Genomic DNA, 13,659 nt, shown 5'->3' with positions numbered 1-13,659 from the left:
CATATACCACTCGGCGATGGACCCAAGGGGCTTAACTCGTTGGTGTCTACACCGCGACTAAGCGCGGCGGCCGCCGTTGTCGGAGTTGAGCCGCTCCCCCGCCGCCCGGCCATGTTATAAGTGGGAATCAATCCCGAAAGACTTCACTTGTTGCCAGGCAGACACACATGGTCGTTGCCGTCAACATCCAGCCCGGAGACTAATAGGCAGCATACACACGCACACACACGCAAACACACACACACGCACGCACACACGACGCTCACTGTTCGCCGTTAAACCGTCGGATGGCCGTCCTCACGTCCTCCATGGCCAAGCCCACCACGCGGCCCAGCGCCTCCCCCACCACCGCCGCCCACGTCGTCACCACGCGCAACGGCATCGTCGAGAACCGGCACGAGATCCACGCCTGCGTCGTCGACGCCTCCCCCGCCGTTCAGGGCAACAACCCCCGGCCGCGGCTCCTCCTGCAGCTAGGCTCCTCCCCCTCGCGCTTCACCCTCGTCCGCTCCGCCGCCAAGCCCTGGCAGGCCCTCGTCATCGTCGAGACGGGCGCCCTGGAGCGCTTCGGCTTCGACGACGCCGACCTGGCGCTCATGTGCGCGTCGCACAGCAGCGAGGAGAGGCACGTGGCGCGCGCGCGGGCCATGCTGCTCGCTCGTCGCGGCAACGGGAACGGCAACGGCGACAACGGCAATGGTGACAACGGCAACGGTAACGACGGCGAGGCGGACCTACGATGCGGCCCGCACCCCGCCCTCCTCAGGCCGCGCGACGAGCTCTGGATGCGCAGCGGCCACGTCCCCACGCCCGTCTGGAGCAACTGCTCCGGCAAGCACGCCGGGGTGCTCGCCGCCGCCGAGGTCCTGGGCGCCGGCGCCGAGGGCTACCACGAGCTGGCGCACCCCGTGCAGCAGCGCGTCAGGGCCGTCACCGAGGAGCTGTCCGGCTTGCGGCCCGACGAGGTCGGCTGGGCCGTGGACGGGTGCAACATGGCCTCGCCGGCGATGCCCCTGACCAACCTGGCGCACATCTACGCGCGCTTTGCCCAGGCCGCCGACGACGTTGCCTCTTCCTCTTCCTCTACCTCTTCCGCTTCCTCTTCCTCTGCCTTCACCTCTACCTCATCATCATCACCACCGCCGTCAGAAACGAAAAGACCAGCTGCAGCGGCGGCGGCGGCGGCGACGGCCCTCCCCTCCCCGCGGGAGCGCCACATGGCGCGCATCTTCAACGCCATGACCACGCACCCGGACATGGTGGCCGGCGAGGACCGCTTCTGCACGGCGCTCATGCGCGCCTTCGGCGGGCGGCTCTTCGGCAAGGTCGGCGCCGACGGCTGCTACGCCATCGGCCTGCGCGAGGGCGAGGAGACGCGGCGGCTGGGCGCCCGCGGCGCGCTGGGCATCGCCGTCAAGGTCGAGGACGGGAACATGGACGTCGTGTACGCCGCCGCCGCCGAGATCCTGCGCCAGCTCGGCGTCGGCTCCGACGAGGAGAGGCGGGCCCTCGAGCCGTTTCGGCAGAAGCAGCTCGTCAACACGGCGGGCCTGGTGACGGGCGGCTACGAGTTTCCGTTTGAGATGCAGGCAAACTGATTCATTAGGCCCCCAGCGATGAGGTGAGCGTTGCATCGTGCGGTGCTAGACGGTTGCGGGGTTGAGTCGGACCAGACAATGAGAAGAAACTTGAACGTCGCCGAACACCGAGGGGTCGAGGAACCACATCACTCACTGGCCCAGGGTTGTTGTAGACACGAAGCTGCAGCTGCCGCGACAGTCTGTCCAGACACCGTCACCGGGTAATTAAATGCAACTTCTTCCAATTTCCCTTTCCCAGCCTATCCCATAGACGTAACGCATAATTACTCATGACCATGACCCTAAAACACTCGTCCCGCATCCCAAAACGCTCCTCTACATCACAAACAACAGGTTCGTATCTGTCCGAGTCAGCCGCAGGATCCACATGAAACGGAAGGGAGAGAGGCGACATACCCAGGGGATGACTGCACGACAGCTGCGGCTTCTGCGTGTACTTTGTCGACAACACGTCACGGATGCTGTTGAGGAGCTCCACGTAGCTTTGCTTGGGGTTCTGCTTGAGCGCCGTGATGAAAGCCCAGGACATGGCGCCCGTCGCCTGCGAGGCGATGGTGGCGTCGGCCCTGTTCTGTCAGTACCAAAGCCAGGCGCCGCCGCTTCACGGGAAGGGTATACGCACGAGGTCTGGTCGTCCTTGCTGCCCGACCACATAACAACGTCGGCGGGCGACGTCCGCGTGTCCTTGGTCTTGTTGTAGGCGTCGTCGCCCTTGTAGGCCGTCTTGGCGAAGCTGAAGATGGAGCTCGCCACGCCGCCGAGATCGCCGCGCGCGTAGGAGCCCAGAGCGCCGAGCAGCCCTTGACCGGCCTCCTTGGCCAGGTTGGGCTCCTTGAGGACACCCTTGGTGGAGTAGACGTACGGCAGGTCCATGACTGTGGCCGAGTGGCAAGAGTCGAAAATGGCCGTCAGCCGCACACCGGCCTGCAAAGGCTTGACGACGCGGAAGTGGATCTCGTCATCGACGATGTGGCCGGCCTGCTGGAAGTCGACGGGGTAGATGACCTCGTCGTAGCCGTCGTCCTCGTCGCCGTCGAGGTCCTCGGTCTGTCCGCCGTGGCCTGGTGTCAAGTGTTAGCGCATCGGAGGGCATGCGGGTCTGGGGAGGGGGGCCTCCGTCTCACCAGAGTAGTGCAGGAACAGGGCGTCGTTGGGCTGGGCGCCCTTGACGAGCCACTCCATGGCGCGGATGATGTTGGCCTTGGTGGGCTGCATGACGGGGTTCTGCGCGTCGTCGGTCAGGATGACCATGTCCTCGCGCTTGTAGTTGTAGTTTTGGCAGAGAAAGTTGGACACGTTGTGCACGTCGTTGATGCAGCCGCGGAGCTGGCCCTTCTGGCCAAAGTAGTTGATGCCGATGAGTAGCGCCTTGCGCCTACCGGTGCAGTTGGAGTACTGGAACGTGTAGCCCTGGGGCGCGCCGTGGCCGAACTGCTGGGGCGCCGTCGAGGGCGGCGGGCCGGCCCTGGCGTGGTAGCCGTAGGTGCCGCCCTGCATGGGGTAGCCGTAGGCGTCGAGGCCCGGAGGCGGCGGCTGGGGCGGCGGTGGGTGCTGGTTGTACGCGCCGGGACTGCCACCGGGGCCCCAGCTGGGACGCGGGCCGGGAGGAGGAGGGCCGTGGTTGCCGTACTGCGGCGGCGGGCCGCCCTGGGGAGGTCCGTACTGGCCCTGGCCCTGAGGAGGGCCGTAGTTGCCGCCTTGAGGGGGACCGTAGTTGTTCTGCGGAGGACCGTAGTTGTTGTAGCCAGGGCCGCCGTACTGCTGAGGAGGAGGAGGGCCGGGAGGGCCGTTGGGACCGGCGCCGTAGTTGCCGTAGCCGTAGCCGAAGCCGGGGCCGCCGTTGGCGAAGCCGCCGCCGCCAGGTCGGTGATTGGCAGCGCCGTACTGGCCCTGGCCGGGGTATCCAGACATGCTGTGTTGCGTGCGCGGTTGGAGGCGAACGAGGGGGAGATGGACTCGGCCGCGTGTCGTGAGCGGTTGATGGGCGAGGGACCGTGTCGTGGCTCGGGCGCTCGGGGTCGGTGGTGGTGGAGGGATGGAGTCGCGAGGTTGGAGGAGGTAAGAGAGCTGCCTGGACGCCGGCAGCTGAATGGAAGGGCAGAGGTCGGAGTTCGGCTGGTGTGGGTGGGTGGCGCACCGACGGGGCGAGGCGCAGAACGCCTTGCCTTGGGCTGACTTGAACTAGTTGGTGGGGACTCGAGGTGGCAGGGGAGGGCGGCCGGAGCGATGGCCGGAGCGACGACGGTGGGGTGGGTGAGCAAAGCGGGATGGCTGCAGGTGATCACTGGTGAGGACGTATCTGTAGGTTGATGAACGGCGTGCGTGTCGAGCGCACAGGATGAGCACAAACTGCCTCAATCGATACCTGGATGAAAAGTTGGGCTATTACCCCGCCCCCACCCGAGAAAGGAGATGTGTGCCCCAGTGCTGAAAGGTTATAAGGTACGTACCTACGGAGCTGTTTCAGTGCCACGGACGGCGCGTGTTCCAGCACAAGGTCGTACTCGATAGGTGAGTAAGTACTGTTCCGTACCTTGCGTTCGATTCTCCGTCCGACCCCAAACGTAATAATGGAAGAAGACCCAGCGGAAATTGCGTTGCCGGTCTCATCGGTTCGCCCTCCAGCGCTTCTCCGGCCAACGCGCCATCCCGGACATGGTCGTCCAGGGTGCGCATCTAATACCTCCAGGTACCTCTCAGCATCAGTACTAAAGTAACGCCTGAAATACTGGGTAGTCTGCAAATGAAGCATCGTAATCATCACCGTTGCGTCTACTAGCGACGCTGCCAAGTGCCAGCTGGCCGCCAAGCACGCCGGCCGCGCATGCATTCGTCCATGGGATGCCTCCAGGGCTCACTCACTGTCGTTGTTCATTTCACGCTCTGGGCGGGGCGCATGGATCCTGCGAACCTGCGATTGCAAACCAAATGGGTGGTACCGAGGGAGGGGCATGGGATGGAGGGGTAATAAGTTGACGTGGAACAGCACAGAGTCATTCCCGATCATGGTGGGGTGGTGGCATCACACGCTGCAATGGGCTCAATCACCGCCCGTTAGTGCTTGAAATTGAGGTGGTGAGGGCCCTGGGTTCCGTCTACCGTCGTCCCCTAGAGCACCGCTGAGCCAGCGGCCCCCACTACCAGCGCCTGGCCGCGCGTTGACAGGAGCTTCTAATCCGGGGGCGGCTACGTCCTTCCTTGGCTTGCAGAATGAGCCTGGAAAGGTCACCGTCTTGGATGCTGCTGAGGGCCCCCTGTTGGGCCAGTGGCGTCTCCCCGCCCAGGGCCCATCGCCTCTTCACTGGCTGCACCTCACAGCCCTGGAAGACAGTTGTCCGTCGGTCGGTCGGGGCGGCCCGAGTTTATTAGGCGTCGTCTTGAATGGACGGGACCCATCCATCAAAGAACCTTGAAACCCCCCGTCCTCGCTTCACCAGGGCACATGCAGCTTGAGCCTTCCACCCGGCCGGCCCATCAAGCGAGCCCCGTCTGTTGTTGCTGCTGCTGCCGCCCGCACGCATGTGGTCGGTCGTTGGCTCCCTCCAGGATGGGTCTGTCCATCGGCCGGGTTCCTGCCCGTCACCTCACCAGTCCAGTCCGTCCAAGTCCCGGCAGTGCATGGCTGTCGAACGGAGAAAGTGTCGCAAACGCACGCACGCACACACCACCAGGGAGTGGAGGGCTCCCGTCGGCTGTCACTCACTGCACTGTTGTACGTACTTTGTACCTGGGAATAAACCTAGATAAGACAACGCATCGTCGCGACATCGAACCGAGCCACCTGAGGCTCTCTCAGCCTCTTTGCACGACTGCGTGCCTCTACTCCAATCCTCTCCCATAACCATACCTGTATTCATCTCGAGCCCCCGTGCTGTTCGCAGTCGTCATGTCCTTTTTCAAAAACATCACCGACAAGTTTGACAACTTGGGCATCGGCGACAGCAAACGCGACGAGGCGGCACAAGGTAAGCTCGCAGCCATACCCGCCTTCTCTTACCTCCATTATAGCAAGCACACATGCAGTTGACGCAAAAGGCTGACCCTGTCGATTCAGGCACCCGCGAGTATGGCTACCACGGTCCTGGCGACAATCCCCCTCCCGCGCAATACGTCGCGGCGCCGCCTCCACCAGCCTACCAGCCGCCGTCGGACAAGCCGCCCATCCCCAGCGGCTGGATTCCGCTCTTCGACCAGGGCAATCAGCGCTGGTACTATGTCGAGGAGGCCACCGGCCGCTCCCAGTGGGAGGCCCCCGGATACACGGCGCCCCCGTCCGGCAGCGGCGACGACTCTCGCACCGGCTTCGGGGCGCCGGGCGGACCGCCTCCGGGCTACGCTGGCGGCGGCGGCGGCGGCGCGGGATACGAGCAGCCCAGCCAGGAGAAAAAAGGCAGCGGCAAGGGTGGCATGCTCCTCGGCGCCGCGGGCGGTCTTGCGGCCGGCGCCGTCGGCGGCGCGCTACTGCACCACGCCCTGAGTGACTCCGACTCGGACAAGGAGGGGGAGCAGCGTCACGCGTATCAACAGCCAGCCCCCTACCAGCCGCCGCAGCCCGAGTACTACCCCCAAGCGTCGTACGCCGCCGCCGCGCCGCCGACGGTCCTCCCGCCGACGGACGCGGACGGCAGCTCCGTGTCGTCGAGCGACAGGGAGGACGTGCAGGAGGCGCGAGAGCGGTACGAGGAGGCGCTGGCGGACGCGGCCGACTCGGACGCCAGCAGCAGCGAGGAAGAAGAGCTGGAGGAGGCGCGCGATGAGTACTACGAGGAGTACGAGGACACGTACGGAGGCGACGACGACGACTATTGATACCTGAAGGCGGCGGCAGTGACACCGAGACGGGGCGGGTAAAAGCCACAGATTGAGCATAGCACAGCCAGCAGCAAACATTTTAGGAAAACAAAAATCGCAGGCACACGTTTCGTGAGTAGCCACGGGCGAAAGCAACCCTCTCACTGCACCCTTGGGTGTTTCTGCGTTCAAATCTGCTTCTGGACGCTCATGATGAGATACAGGGGCCGCAGCTTCTGCACCTCGTCGGCCCTGCCGCTCGCCAACTCCTCCTCGGTGGGGAAGAACTCCTTGAAGGCGCGCAAGAGGAAGCCCTGCGCCAGGAGCGCGTCCATGTACCCCGTCACGGAGCGATGGTACTTGCGCAGGCCCTTGGCGAGCCAGTCGACGACGCGCTCGCCCTCGTCGCCGTAGCCGGTGAGGGGCCAGCAGAGCTCTCCTTCTTTTGTCCCTCTGTCAGCTTTGTGCGTTCGCTGGTAGTAGCGTCATCACCATCATCATCATCATTCATACATACCTTCCTTCTTATCATCGTCACCATCAGCGGCGGCGGCAACGGGAGCGGCGCGCGCGACACGCGGGTTCCGCGGCGCCGTGTAGATGGGGTGCTCGACGTTGAAGACGAAGAAGCCGCCCGGGGCGAGGGCACGGTGCGCGAGGGCCACGACGCGCGGCAGGTCGGCGAGGTAGTGCAGCGAGAGGGAGCTAAAGACGAGGCCGTAGCGCCCGGCGTCCGCGTCGGGCAGGACGAGCTCGTCGAGGTCGACGCGGCGGTACTCGATGACCTCGGACGACGGCGACGACGATGATGATGCTGCCAGGGTGCGGGCCTTGGCGAGCATCTTCTCGGAGACGTCGACGCCGAGGACGGAGCGCGCGCCCTGGGCGGCGGCCCAGCGGCAGAACCAGCCGCTGCCGCAGCCGAGGTCGAGGACGTCGAGGCCGGCAACGGGGGGCACGAGGGGCGCGAGGCGTTTCCAGGCCGGGTCGGCGTCGATGTCCTTGGAGGAGCGGTCGATGAGCCTGGCGTAGGCGTCGAAGAAGTCTTGGCGGTCGTAGATGTTTTGCGCCATGGTGATGGAGGTGGTGGTGATGGTAATGGTGATGGTTGTTGGTGGTGTGATTATAACTATAAGTCAATATTGCACTTGCCACTTCGTACTTCGTACAAAGTATTTTGTGCGAAGCAGGTTGCGAGCGGTTGTGTAACTTGAGTTAGTCAGCCGGTAGACGACGACGACGACCGCGATCGAACTTGGATATCCATCTCTACAGTCTTTTATTCCAACATGAGCTTCGGTGTGTAGCGTATAGGGGTTCAAGTTGGGGGGGTAAGCAACATCGACCTCGAGCATCAGGATGTGCTACTCATAATTGCCTAGTAGATACGTTAGTACTAGTGCATTTAGGCTACTAACAACCCGGGCACTAAGTTAGTTACTTCATAGTAGTAGCCCCCCAACGGCGCGCCTTGTGCTTGCCTTCCCCGAAGCAGCAACGGCGTAGGCGTCTGTCAGGGACTCGGAATTCGGCCGGCTTCTCTGACGTCCCAGAAAAGGGGGCCGGCCCACCACGGCGTGTTTCTTCTGCGCTTGTGTGTCCTCGTTGATGGGACGCGATACGAGGAGTCCATTCAAGCAAGGCGTGGCCCCTCAGACCCCGCCTCCGTGTGAGTCAAAGTCTATAGTAGTACCATCTTCGTACGCAATAGAGGTTTTTTTTTTGGTTCTGCATCGTGACAGTGAAGTAATAGTCATGCTGAATGAGTCACGTTTGAAATTACACGGCACAGCTTTTCCGTAGCTGGAGCTCACCGAGCTGCTCCATCGTCCATCTGCAGCATCATACTGTTCCTATTACCGGCCTTGTCAACCACCCCAGGCGCAAGATAGTAATAATAAGTAGTACTTCATATTGTGTCCGTTCATGGTCCACGCCAAAGGGCGCCGCCCATCACTTCCTCGCCCCCGGCAGTGCCTTGAAGCGCCGGGTAATGTCGGTGATGGCCTCCTCCACCGGCAGCCTCTCCATGGAGCTCGCGCCGTAGAAGCCGTGGACGCCCGTGGTGCGCTCGAGGACGTAGCGCGCGTCCTCGGGCGCGGCAATGGGCCCCCCGTGGCACAGGACGATGACGTCCGGGCGCACCTCGACGGCGGCGTCGCGGATGCGCTGGATGAGGGCGACGCACTCGTCGAGCGTCTTGCCGCCCCCCGCCGTCGCGGAGGCGCCGATGCTGCCGCCCGTGGTGAGCCCCATGTGGGCGACGAGCACGTCGGCGCCGGCGCGGGCCATGCGCGCGGCCTGGTCCTCGTCGAAGACGTAGGGCGTCGTCAGCAGGCCCAAGGCGCGCGCCTCGGCCACCATGTCCACCTCGAGGGCGTACGACATGCCCGTCTCCTCGAGGCTGGCGCGGAACTGGCCGTCGATGAGCCCGACGGTCGGGAAGTTTTGCACGCCCGCGAAGCCGAGGTCGCGCAGCTGGCGCAGAAAGCGCGGGATGCTGCGGAAGGGGTCGGTGGCGCAGACGCCGGCGATGACGGGCGTGTGCTGGACGACGGGGAGGACCTCGTTGGCCTGTGTGTATGTATGCATACCCGAGGTTATTAACATCATTCAGCATCTGAGTCCTTGAACCCATGAGGCTCGGCGAAGGGCAGAACAAGAACACTTGCCATCTCGAGGACCACGTCGTTGGCATTGCCGTACGGCATCAGGCCTGCCAGCGACCCCCGCCCGGCCATGCGAAAGCGCCCGCTGTTGTAGATGATGATGAGGTCGCCGCCGCCGGCCTCGACGAACTTGGCCGAGAGGCCGATGCCCGCGCCGGCGCCGACGATGGGCGTGCCTGCGTCGATTTGCGCGCGCAGCCTGGCGAGGATCTCGTCTCTGTCTGTGGGCGGAGCCATGGCGAGCGTCTGCTGCGAGACTGAGATGCTTTGAGTGAGTTTGGGCGATGAGTGAGCGTGAGTGATGCCCCGGGCGGCGGGGTGAAGAGGGGCCGATGGATGATAATGATGATGTATGGGGCTTGATGGCGGATGGCAAGACACGATCCCACTCGCTGTTGGATGTGGCGTGCGTGTCTACATGTATGTCGCTGCGTGTGCTGTTGCTAGCTGCAGGCTGTTATTGGCGATGCATGAAGCGAGAGCAGCACAACGCTTCAATATTGCTTCCCTTATCCACGGCTCCGGGGTCAGGTTGAGTTTGGCAAACGGCTGCTCGGTCGGTGTCGTCACAGTGGAGCCGGAGGTGACTGACAGTTGATGGAAAGATTGAATGAACAGCGCGCTCGGCAGGCTCGGCGTCTCCCGTGGCGGAGGGGCGCCACTGCCGGCCGGACTTCAGTTAGATCACCCCGGCCAGGGCACCCGGCAAGACGGCGTCCGCCTCGTTTGGTTGCCTTTTCCTTTCTTTATGATACGCGCATAGACATGCCAAATTGTCATCTTCAAGCTACATGATGCTGCCTATTTGTAGGTATCTTTGTAGCAGACATGGAACAAGCCGGACAGCTCCGTATCAACACACAATCCGGGCTGCAGCAGGATCATGGCCTAGCCTATAAAGTAACTTACCTCGTAGATTGAATCCCCATCATTGATAAACTGCCGAGCCGTGAAAGCCACGAGCGTCGTTGCCCAGACTCCATTTAACAAGCTCCCCGTCTCTCTACCACCGCCATCTCGACACCTTGCTCACTTGATGGTACTTGAGAATGCTTTGATTCCAACCTCATCCAATAGGGCAAAAACCGGACAATCATTCCACTCACTCAAGACACTCCACGTGCTCCCGCATGCATGCCGTGTAACGACTCCTCCCGCAACACCGACCCCGCATCCCTGCCGCCCCTCATCCGATTGTTGATCACCATCCGACATCACCAACTGACAATACAATAATAAATAACATACTACGATAACACTGTACGACAAACACCATACAAGTCACGATATTCAATTACACGACCAACCCCTAGTTGCCGCCGCCGCCGCCGCTACCGTGACGCTACTACCTACGCGGCAGCCATGGCCGCCGTCGCCCTGCTCGGCACCTGCGACACCAAGCTCCACGAGCTCCTCTTCCTCCGCGCCGCCATCCTCTCGTCCAACCCGTCCCTCTCCGTCATCCTCATCGACGTCGGCCGCCACCCCGCGTCGCACCCAGACATAACCGTCCCGCAAGCCGAGGTCCTCGCCCAGCAGCCCTCAACCGCCGACGATGATGATGAGCATCGTCACGAGGCTCAAGACAACAACAACGATGATGACGACATCTCCGCCCTCACGCGCGGCCAGTTCATCGCCCACATCGCTCGCCGCGCCGCCTCCCTCCTCGAGCGCCTGCACGCCCAGCGGCGCATCCACGGCGCCGTGTCCGCGGGCGGCTCGGGCGGTACCTCGCTCGCCGCGTCGGCCATGCGCGCCGCCCTCCCCATAGGCTTCCCCAAGCTCATCGTCTCGACCATGGCCAGCGGCGACGTCCGCCCCGTCATCGGCGAGACGGACATGGCCGTCATGTACTCGGTCGTCGACGTCGCCGGGCTCAACGACGTGCTGCGCGACGTGCTCTCCAACGCCGGGGCAGCCATAGCCGGCGCGGCTCTCTCGTACGCCAGCCGGCACGCCACCGAGCGAGAAGACGATGAGTCGCCAAAGGGAGAGAAGCAGGAGGAGAAGAAGAAGAAACACCGCGTCGGCATCACCATGTTCGGCGTCACCACCCCCGCCGTCGACGCCATCCGCGCGCACCTCGAGGCCGCGTACCCCATCCAGACGTACGTCTTCCACGCCACCGGCACAGGCGGCCTCTCCCTCGAGCGCCTCGTCCGCGCCCACGCCCTCGACGCCGTCCTCGACCTCACCACCACCGAGGTCGCCGACCACATCGCCGGCGGCGTCCTCTCCGCCGGCCCGGAACGCCTCGCCGCGGCCCCCGCCCGCGGCATCCCCTACGTAGTGTCGCTGGGCGCCCTCGACATGGTCAACTTCGGCCCCCGGAACAGCGTGCCGGAGCGCTACGCCGCCGCCGGCAGGACCCTGCACGAGCACAACCCCATCGTCACGCTGATGCGCACCTCGCCCGACGAGTGCCGCCGCATCGGCGACTTCATCAGCGCCAAGCTCAGGGACGGCGCGGCGAGGCCCGACATGGTGCAGGTCTGGATCCCCAGGGGCGGCGTGAGCGCCATCTCGGTGGAGGGCGGGCCCTTTGCGGACGCCGAGGCGGACGCGGCGCTGTTTGACGCGGTGAGAAAGGGGCTGGAGGGCTCGGGCATCGAGGTCGTGGAGGATGAGCGGGCCATCAACGATGAGGGATTCGCTAGGGACATTGCCGAGGCGCTGGTCAGGAAAATGGGGCTACCGCCTCGTGCCGGCGAGTAAGGAGGCGGCGCTGTGAATAGACTCGCGAGCTTTGTTGTTCTCGCGCCGTGACATTTTGATGATGACGTCTACCCAGTGCAGCGAGGCATGCATGTATAAGTGATGTGAAGCCATCCCGTCCCCTCCAACGCTCACACACCCAGCCTGGAAAGGGCATCTTCCACGGCCCTCCTCCAGTCGGCCACCTTGTCCGCCTTCTGGCCCCTCGGACACACCTCGACCAGCGCGCGCGTAAACCGCACCACCGTCCACACGTCCTCCGTCACGCCATCATCGTGAACCGCCTCCAGCCGCCACCAGGGGGCCACCCCCTTGCGCTCCAGCACGCCCTCAAAGACCCTCATCATGCGCGCCTTCTCCCGCTCCTGCACGTCGTCGGGCTCCCCCGTCCACGGGTGCAGGAACGCCCGCGCCGCGTCCCACCGGTGCGCCGGCACCACGCCCGCAAACTCCCAGTCCAGCACCCCCGTGATGGTCCCGTCCTCGAGCGCCATGACGTTGGCGTGGTGCATGTCCTTGTGCGCGAGCACGAGCCGCGTCGCTGCCAGTGACGGCAGCCGCGGGAGCAGGTCCGCGAGGGCGCGCAGCCGCGGGATCGTGTCGCGCAGCCACGCCAGCGACGGGTGTGCGTCGATGCCGCGGATGAAGCACTCGACGTAGCCCGCGATAAAGGCCGCGTGCGACGCAAACGGCCCCCTCGGGTTGAGCGTGTCGATGCTCACCTCCTCCTGCTGCTGCTGCTGGCCCCCCCGGGGAGGCCACAGCCGCTCCACGTCCGGCAGCAGCCAAAAGGTGTCGTCGAGGAAGCGGCCCGGCGCGACGCGGCCGTCGGCGTCGAAGCGCAGCCCGCCGACGTGATGCCACTCGAAGCCGTTGAGCTCGACGAGGTAGTCGGTCAGCTGCTCCACGAGCCTGAGCTTGGCCTCTTCCGACATGTCCCTGTACATGCGGTCCACGCTCCGGCCCGGCACCCACTCGAGCAGCGTGAACTCGCGCCCGAGCGGGTTGGTGCCCTCGCCCACGCCGTCCCACGCCACGACGGCCGGCACGGGGATGCTCGTGTGCTCGCGCACCCACGTCATGGTGGCCACCTCGTTGACCGTCTTGATGCGCGGGATGTGGTTGCCCGAGATGCGCAGCACCAGCGTTGTCGTCGTCGTCGTGGAGCCGTCGGGCCGCCGCCGCCGCCGCCGCTGCTGTCGGCTGTGGGCGCCCCCCGCGGGCAGCAGCGCCTCGATGGCGGGCGTCGATGCCGGATAGTTGAGCAGGTAGATGGAGTGGAAGGCAGCCGTGACCTGCAGCGCCTCGACCGATGTCGGGAGCGGGAGGGAGAGGTGTCTGATCAGACGGTGGATGTCGTCGACGGACAACCGGGGTGGGAGGTGGTCCCGCGGAGAGCTCATTTTTACTCCTTTTTTCTCTTCTTGATCGACTCCTTTTTTTTCTTGTTAGCCTTTGCGCGGGCCCGTCGGGGCGCGCTCGTCAAAATGCCGTGTGTTGTAGGGCGAGCTGGGCGCGCATTTTGCCGTGGGCATGAAGTCGAGGTCGAGGTGGCGAGACATGGTGGAAGGGGCGTGTTTTTGATTAAGGAATGGCGAGTGGTTCTTTTTTTCCTTCGGCACCGGCCAGGGGTCGGCACATGGATGGGGACCCAACGTTGAGAAAGAGTGATGAGTGAGGCTATTCCAGGTAGGCAGGCAAGCAATCAGCTCAGCTGAGAAATAGGGTCCCATTGAAATCCCTGTTCCGCTTCCCTGCTGGCGGTCAACCAGACGCCACAGCCGCAGCCGCCACACCAGATGACAGTCCGCAAAGCAGCTCGGAGCAGCAGCAAACCATCATCATCAACATCATCATCGTCATCATCGTCATCGCGAGCC

At 64.0% G+C, this 13,659-nt stretch overlaps 7 protein-coding genes across 9 annotated transcripts; 3 read left to right on the top strand and 4 right to left on the bottom strand.

Moving 5' to 3' along the window:
* Positions 1 to 234: 234 nt before the first annotated feature.
* On the bottom strand, positions 235 to 3,955 carry MCA1_1 (Ca(2+)-dependent cysteine protease). 2 transcript variants are annotated; one of them, XM_047981161.1, is made up of 4 exons: positions 2,726 to 3,955; positions 2,224 to 2,662; positions 1,998 to 2,167; positions 235 to 1,942 (listed from the first exon to the last, which is right to left on the bottom strand). In XM_047981161.1, exons 1-4 carry the CDS (start codon positions 3,510 to 3,512, stop codon positions 1,917 to 1,919), a joined length of 1,422 nt encoding a protein of 473 aa, XP_047837119.1. In that variant the 5' UTR covers positions 3,513 to 3,955; the 3' UTR covers positions 235 to 1,916. The 2 variants fall into 2 exon arrangements, with proteins under 2 accessions (XP_047837119.1, XP_047837120.1); XM_047981162.1 differs by having other exon boundaries at positions 1,998 to 2,662; positions 2,726 to 3,845; positions 3,901 to 3,955.
* On the top strand, positions 251 to 1,853 carry JDV02_000364 (uncharacterized protein). Its single transcript, XM_047981163.1, has one exon. The coding sequence runs from the start codon at positions 288 to 290 to the stop codon at positions 1,596 to 1,598; it is 1,311 nt and encodes a 436-aa protein (XP_047837121.1). The 5' UTR covers positions 251 to 287; the 3' UTR covers positions 1,599 to 1,853.
* Positions 3,956 to 5,017: 1,062 nt separating the features above from the next.
* On the top strand, positions 5,018 to 6,693 carry JDV02_000362 (uncharacterized protein). Its single transcript, XM_047981160.1, has 2 exons — positions 5,018 to 5,566; positions 5,656 to 6,693. Exons 1-2 carry the CDS (start codon positions 5,488 to 5,490, stop codon positions 6,408 to 6,410), a joined length of 834 nt encoding a protein of 277 aa, XP_047837118.1. The 5' UTR covers positions 5,018 to 5,487; the 3' UTR covers positions 6,411 to 6,693.
* On the bottom strand, positions 6,442 to 7,782 carry JDV02_000360 (uncharacterized protein). 2 transcript variants are annotated; one of them, XM_047981158.1, is made up of 2 exons: positions 6,910 to 7,782; positions 6,442 to 6,834 (listed from the first exon to the last, which is right to left on the bottom strand). In XM_047981158.1, exons 1-2 carry the CDS (start codon positions 7,463 to 7,465, stop codon positions 6,581 to 6,583), a joined length of 810 nt encoding a protein of 269 aa, XP_047837116.1. In that variant the 5' UTR covers positions 7,466 to 7,782; the 3' UTR covers positions 6,442 to 6,580. The 2 variants fall into 2 exon arrangements, with proteins under 2 accessions (XP_047837116.1, XP_047837117.1); XM_047981159.1 differs by having other exon boundaries at positions 6,446 to 7,782.
* A 471-nt stretch (positions 7,783 to 8,253) lies between these two features.
* JDV02_000359 (uncharacterized protein) lies at positions 8,254 to 9,614 on the bottom strand. The gene is made up of 2 exons (XM_047981157.1): positions 9,065 to 9,614; positions 8,254 to 8,966 (listed from the first exon to the last, which is right to left on the bottom strand). The coding sequence occupies exons 1-2, from the start codon at positions 9,296 to 9,298 to the stop codon at positions 8,346 to 8,348; spliced, it is 855 nt and encodes a 284-aa protein (XP_047837115.1). The 5' UTR covers positions 9,299 to 9,614; the 3' UTR covers positions 8,254 to 8,345.
* Positions 9,615 to 10,113: 499 nt separating this feature from the next.
* JDV02_000358 (uncharacterized protein) lies at positions 10,114 to 11,837 on the top strand. The gene has a single exon (XM_047981156.1). The coding sequence runs from the start codon at positions 10,424 to 10,426 to the stop codon at positions 11,777 to 11,779; it is 1,356 nt and encodes a 451-aa protein (XP_047837114.1). The 5' UTR covers positions 10,114 to 10,423; the 3' UTR covers positions 11,780 to 11,837.
* JDV02_000357 (uncharacterized protein) lies at positions 10,417 to 13,391 on the bottom strand. The gene has a single exon (XM_047981155.1). The coding sequence runs from the start codon at positions 13,180 to 13,182 to the stop codon at positions 11,911 to 11,913; it is 1,272 nt and encodes a 423-aa protein (XP_047837113.1). The 5' UTR covers positions 13,183 to 13,391; the 3' UTR covers positions 10,417 to 11,910.
* Between the last annotated feature and the right edge of the window lie 268 nt (positions 13,392 to 13,659).

The sequence above is a fragment of the Purpureocillium takamizusanense genome, chromosome 1 (genome assembly GCF_022605165.1).
Source record: "Purpureocillium takamizusanense chromosome 1, complete sequence".
NCBI lineage: Eukaryota > Fungi > Ascomycota > Sordariomycetes > Hypocreales > Ophiocordycipitaceae > Purpureocillium > Purpureocillium takamizusanense.
This window is presented reverse-complemented; position numbering and strand designations above follow the sequence as displayed.

What these genes read in the sequence shown, in the direction of transcription:
- JDV02_000364 (XM_047981163.1), top strand. Translation starts at nt 288, where the DNA reads ATGGCCGTCCTCACGTCCTCCATGGCCAAGCCCACCACGCGGCCCAGC.
- JDV02_000360 (XM_047981158.1), bottom strand. Translation starts at nt 7,465, where the DNA reads ATGGCGCAAAACATCTACGACCGCCAAGACTTCTTCGACGCCTACGCC. An exon ending in TGACGATGATAAGAAGGAAG is followed by an intron (nt 6,835 to 6,909) that starts GTATGTATGAAT and finishes GAGGGACAAAAG; the next exon opens with AAGGAGAGCTCTGCTGGCCC.
- JDV02_000362 (XM_047981160.1), top strand. Translation starts at nt 5,488, where the DNA reads ATGTCCTTTTTCAAAAACATCACCGACAAGTTTGACAACTTGGGCATC. An exon ending in ACGCGACGAGGCGGCACAAG is followed by an intron (nt 5,567 to 5,655) that starts GTAAGCTCGCAG and finishes CTGTCGATTCAG; the next exon opens with GCACCCGCGAGTATGGCTAC.
- MCA1_1 (XM_047981162.1), bottom strand. Translation starts at nt 3,512, where the DNA reads ATGTCTGGATACCCCGGCCAGGGCCAGTACGGCGCTGCCAATCACCGA. An exon ending in CCTGTTCCTGCACTACTCTG is followed by an intron (nt 2,663 to 2,725) that starts GTGAGACGGAGG and finishes ACTTGACACCAG; the next exon opens with GCCACGGCGGACAGACCGAG. An exon ending in GTCGTGCAGTCATCCCCTGG is followed by an intron (nt 1,943 to 1,997) that starts GTATGTCGCCTC and finishes TGACTCGGACAG; the next exon opens with ATACGAACCTGTTGTTTGTG.
- JDV02_000359 (XM_047981157.1), bottom strand. Translation starts at nt 9,298, where the DNA reads ATGGCTCCGCCCACAGACAGAGACGAGATCCTCGCCAGGCTGCGCGCG. An exon ending in ACGACGTGGTCCTCGAGATG is followed by an intron (nt 8,967 to 9,064) that starts GCAAGTGTTCTT and finishes ACATACACACAG; the next exon opens with GCCAACGAGGTCCTCCCCGT.
- JDV02_000358 (XM_047981156.1), top strand. Translation starts at nt 10,424, where the DNA reads ATGGCCGCCGTCGCCCTGCTCGGCACCTGCGACACCAAGCTCCACGAG.
- JDV02_000357 (XM_047981155.1), bottom strand. Translation starts at nt 13,182, where the DNA reads ATGAGCTCTCCGCGGGACCACCTCCCACCCCGGTTGTCCGTCGACGAC.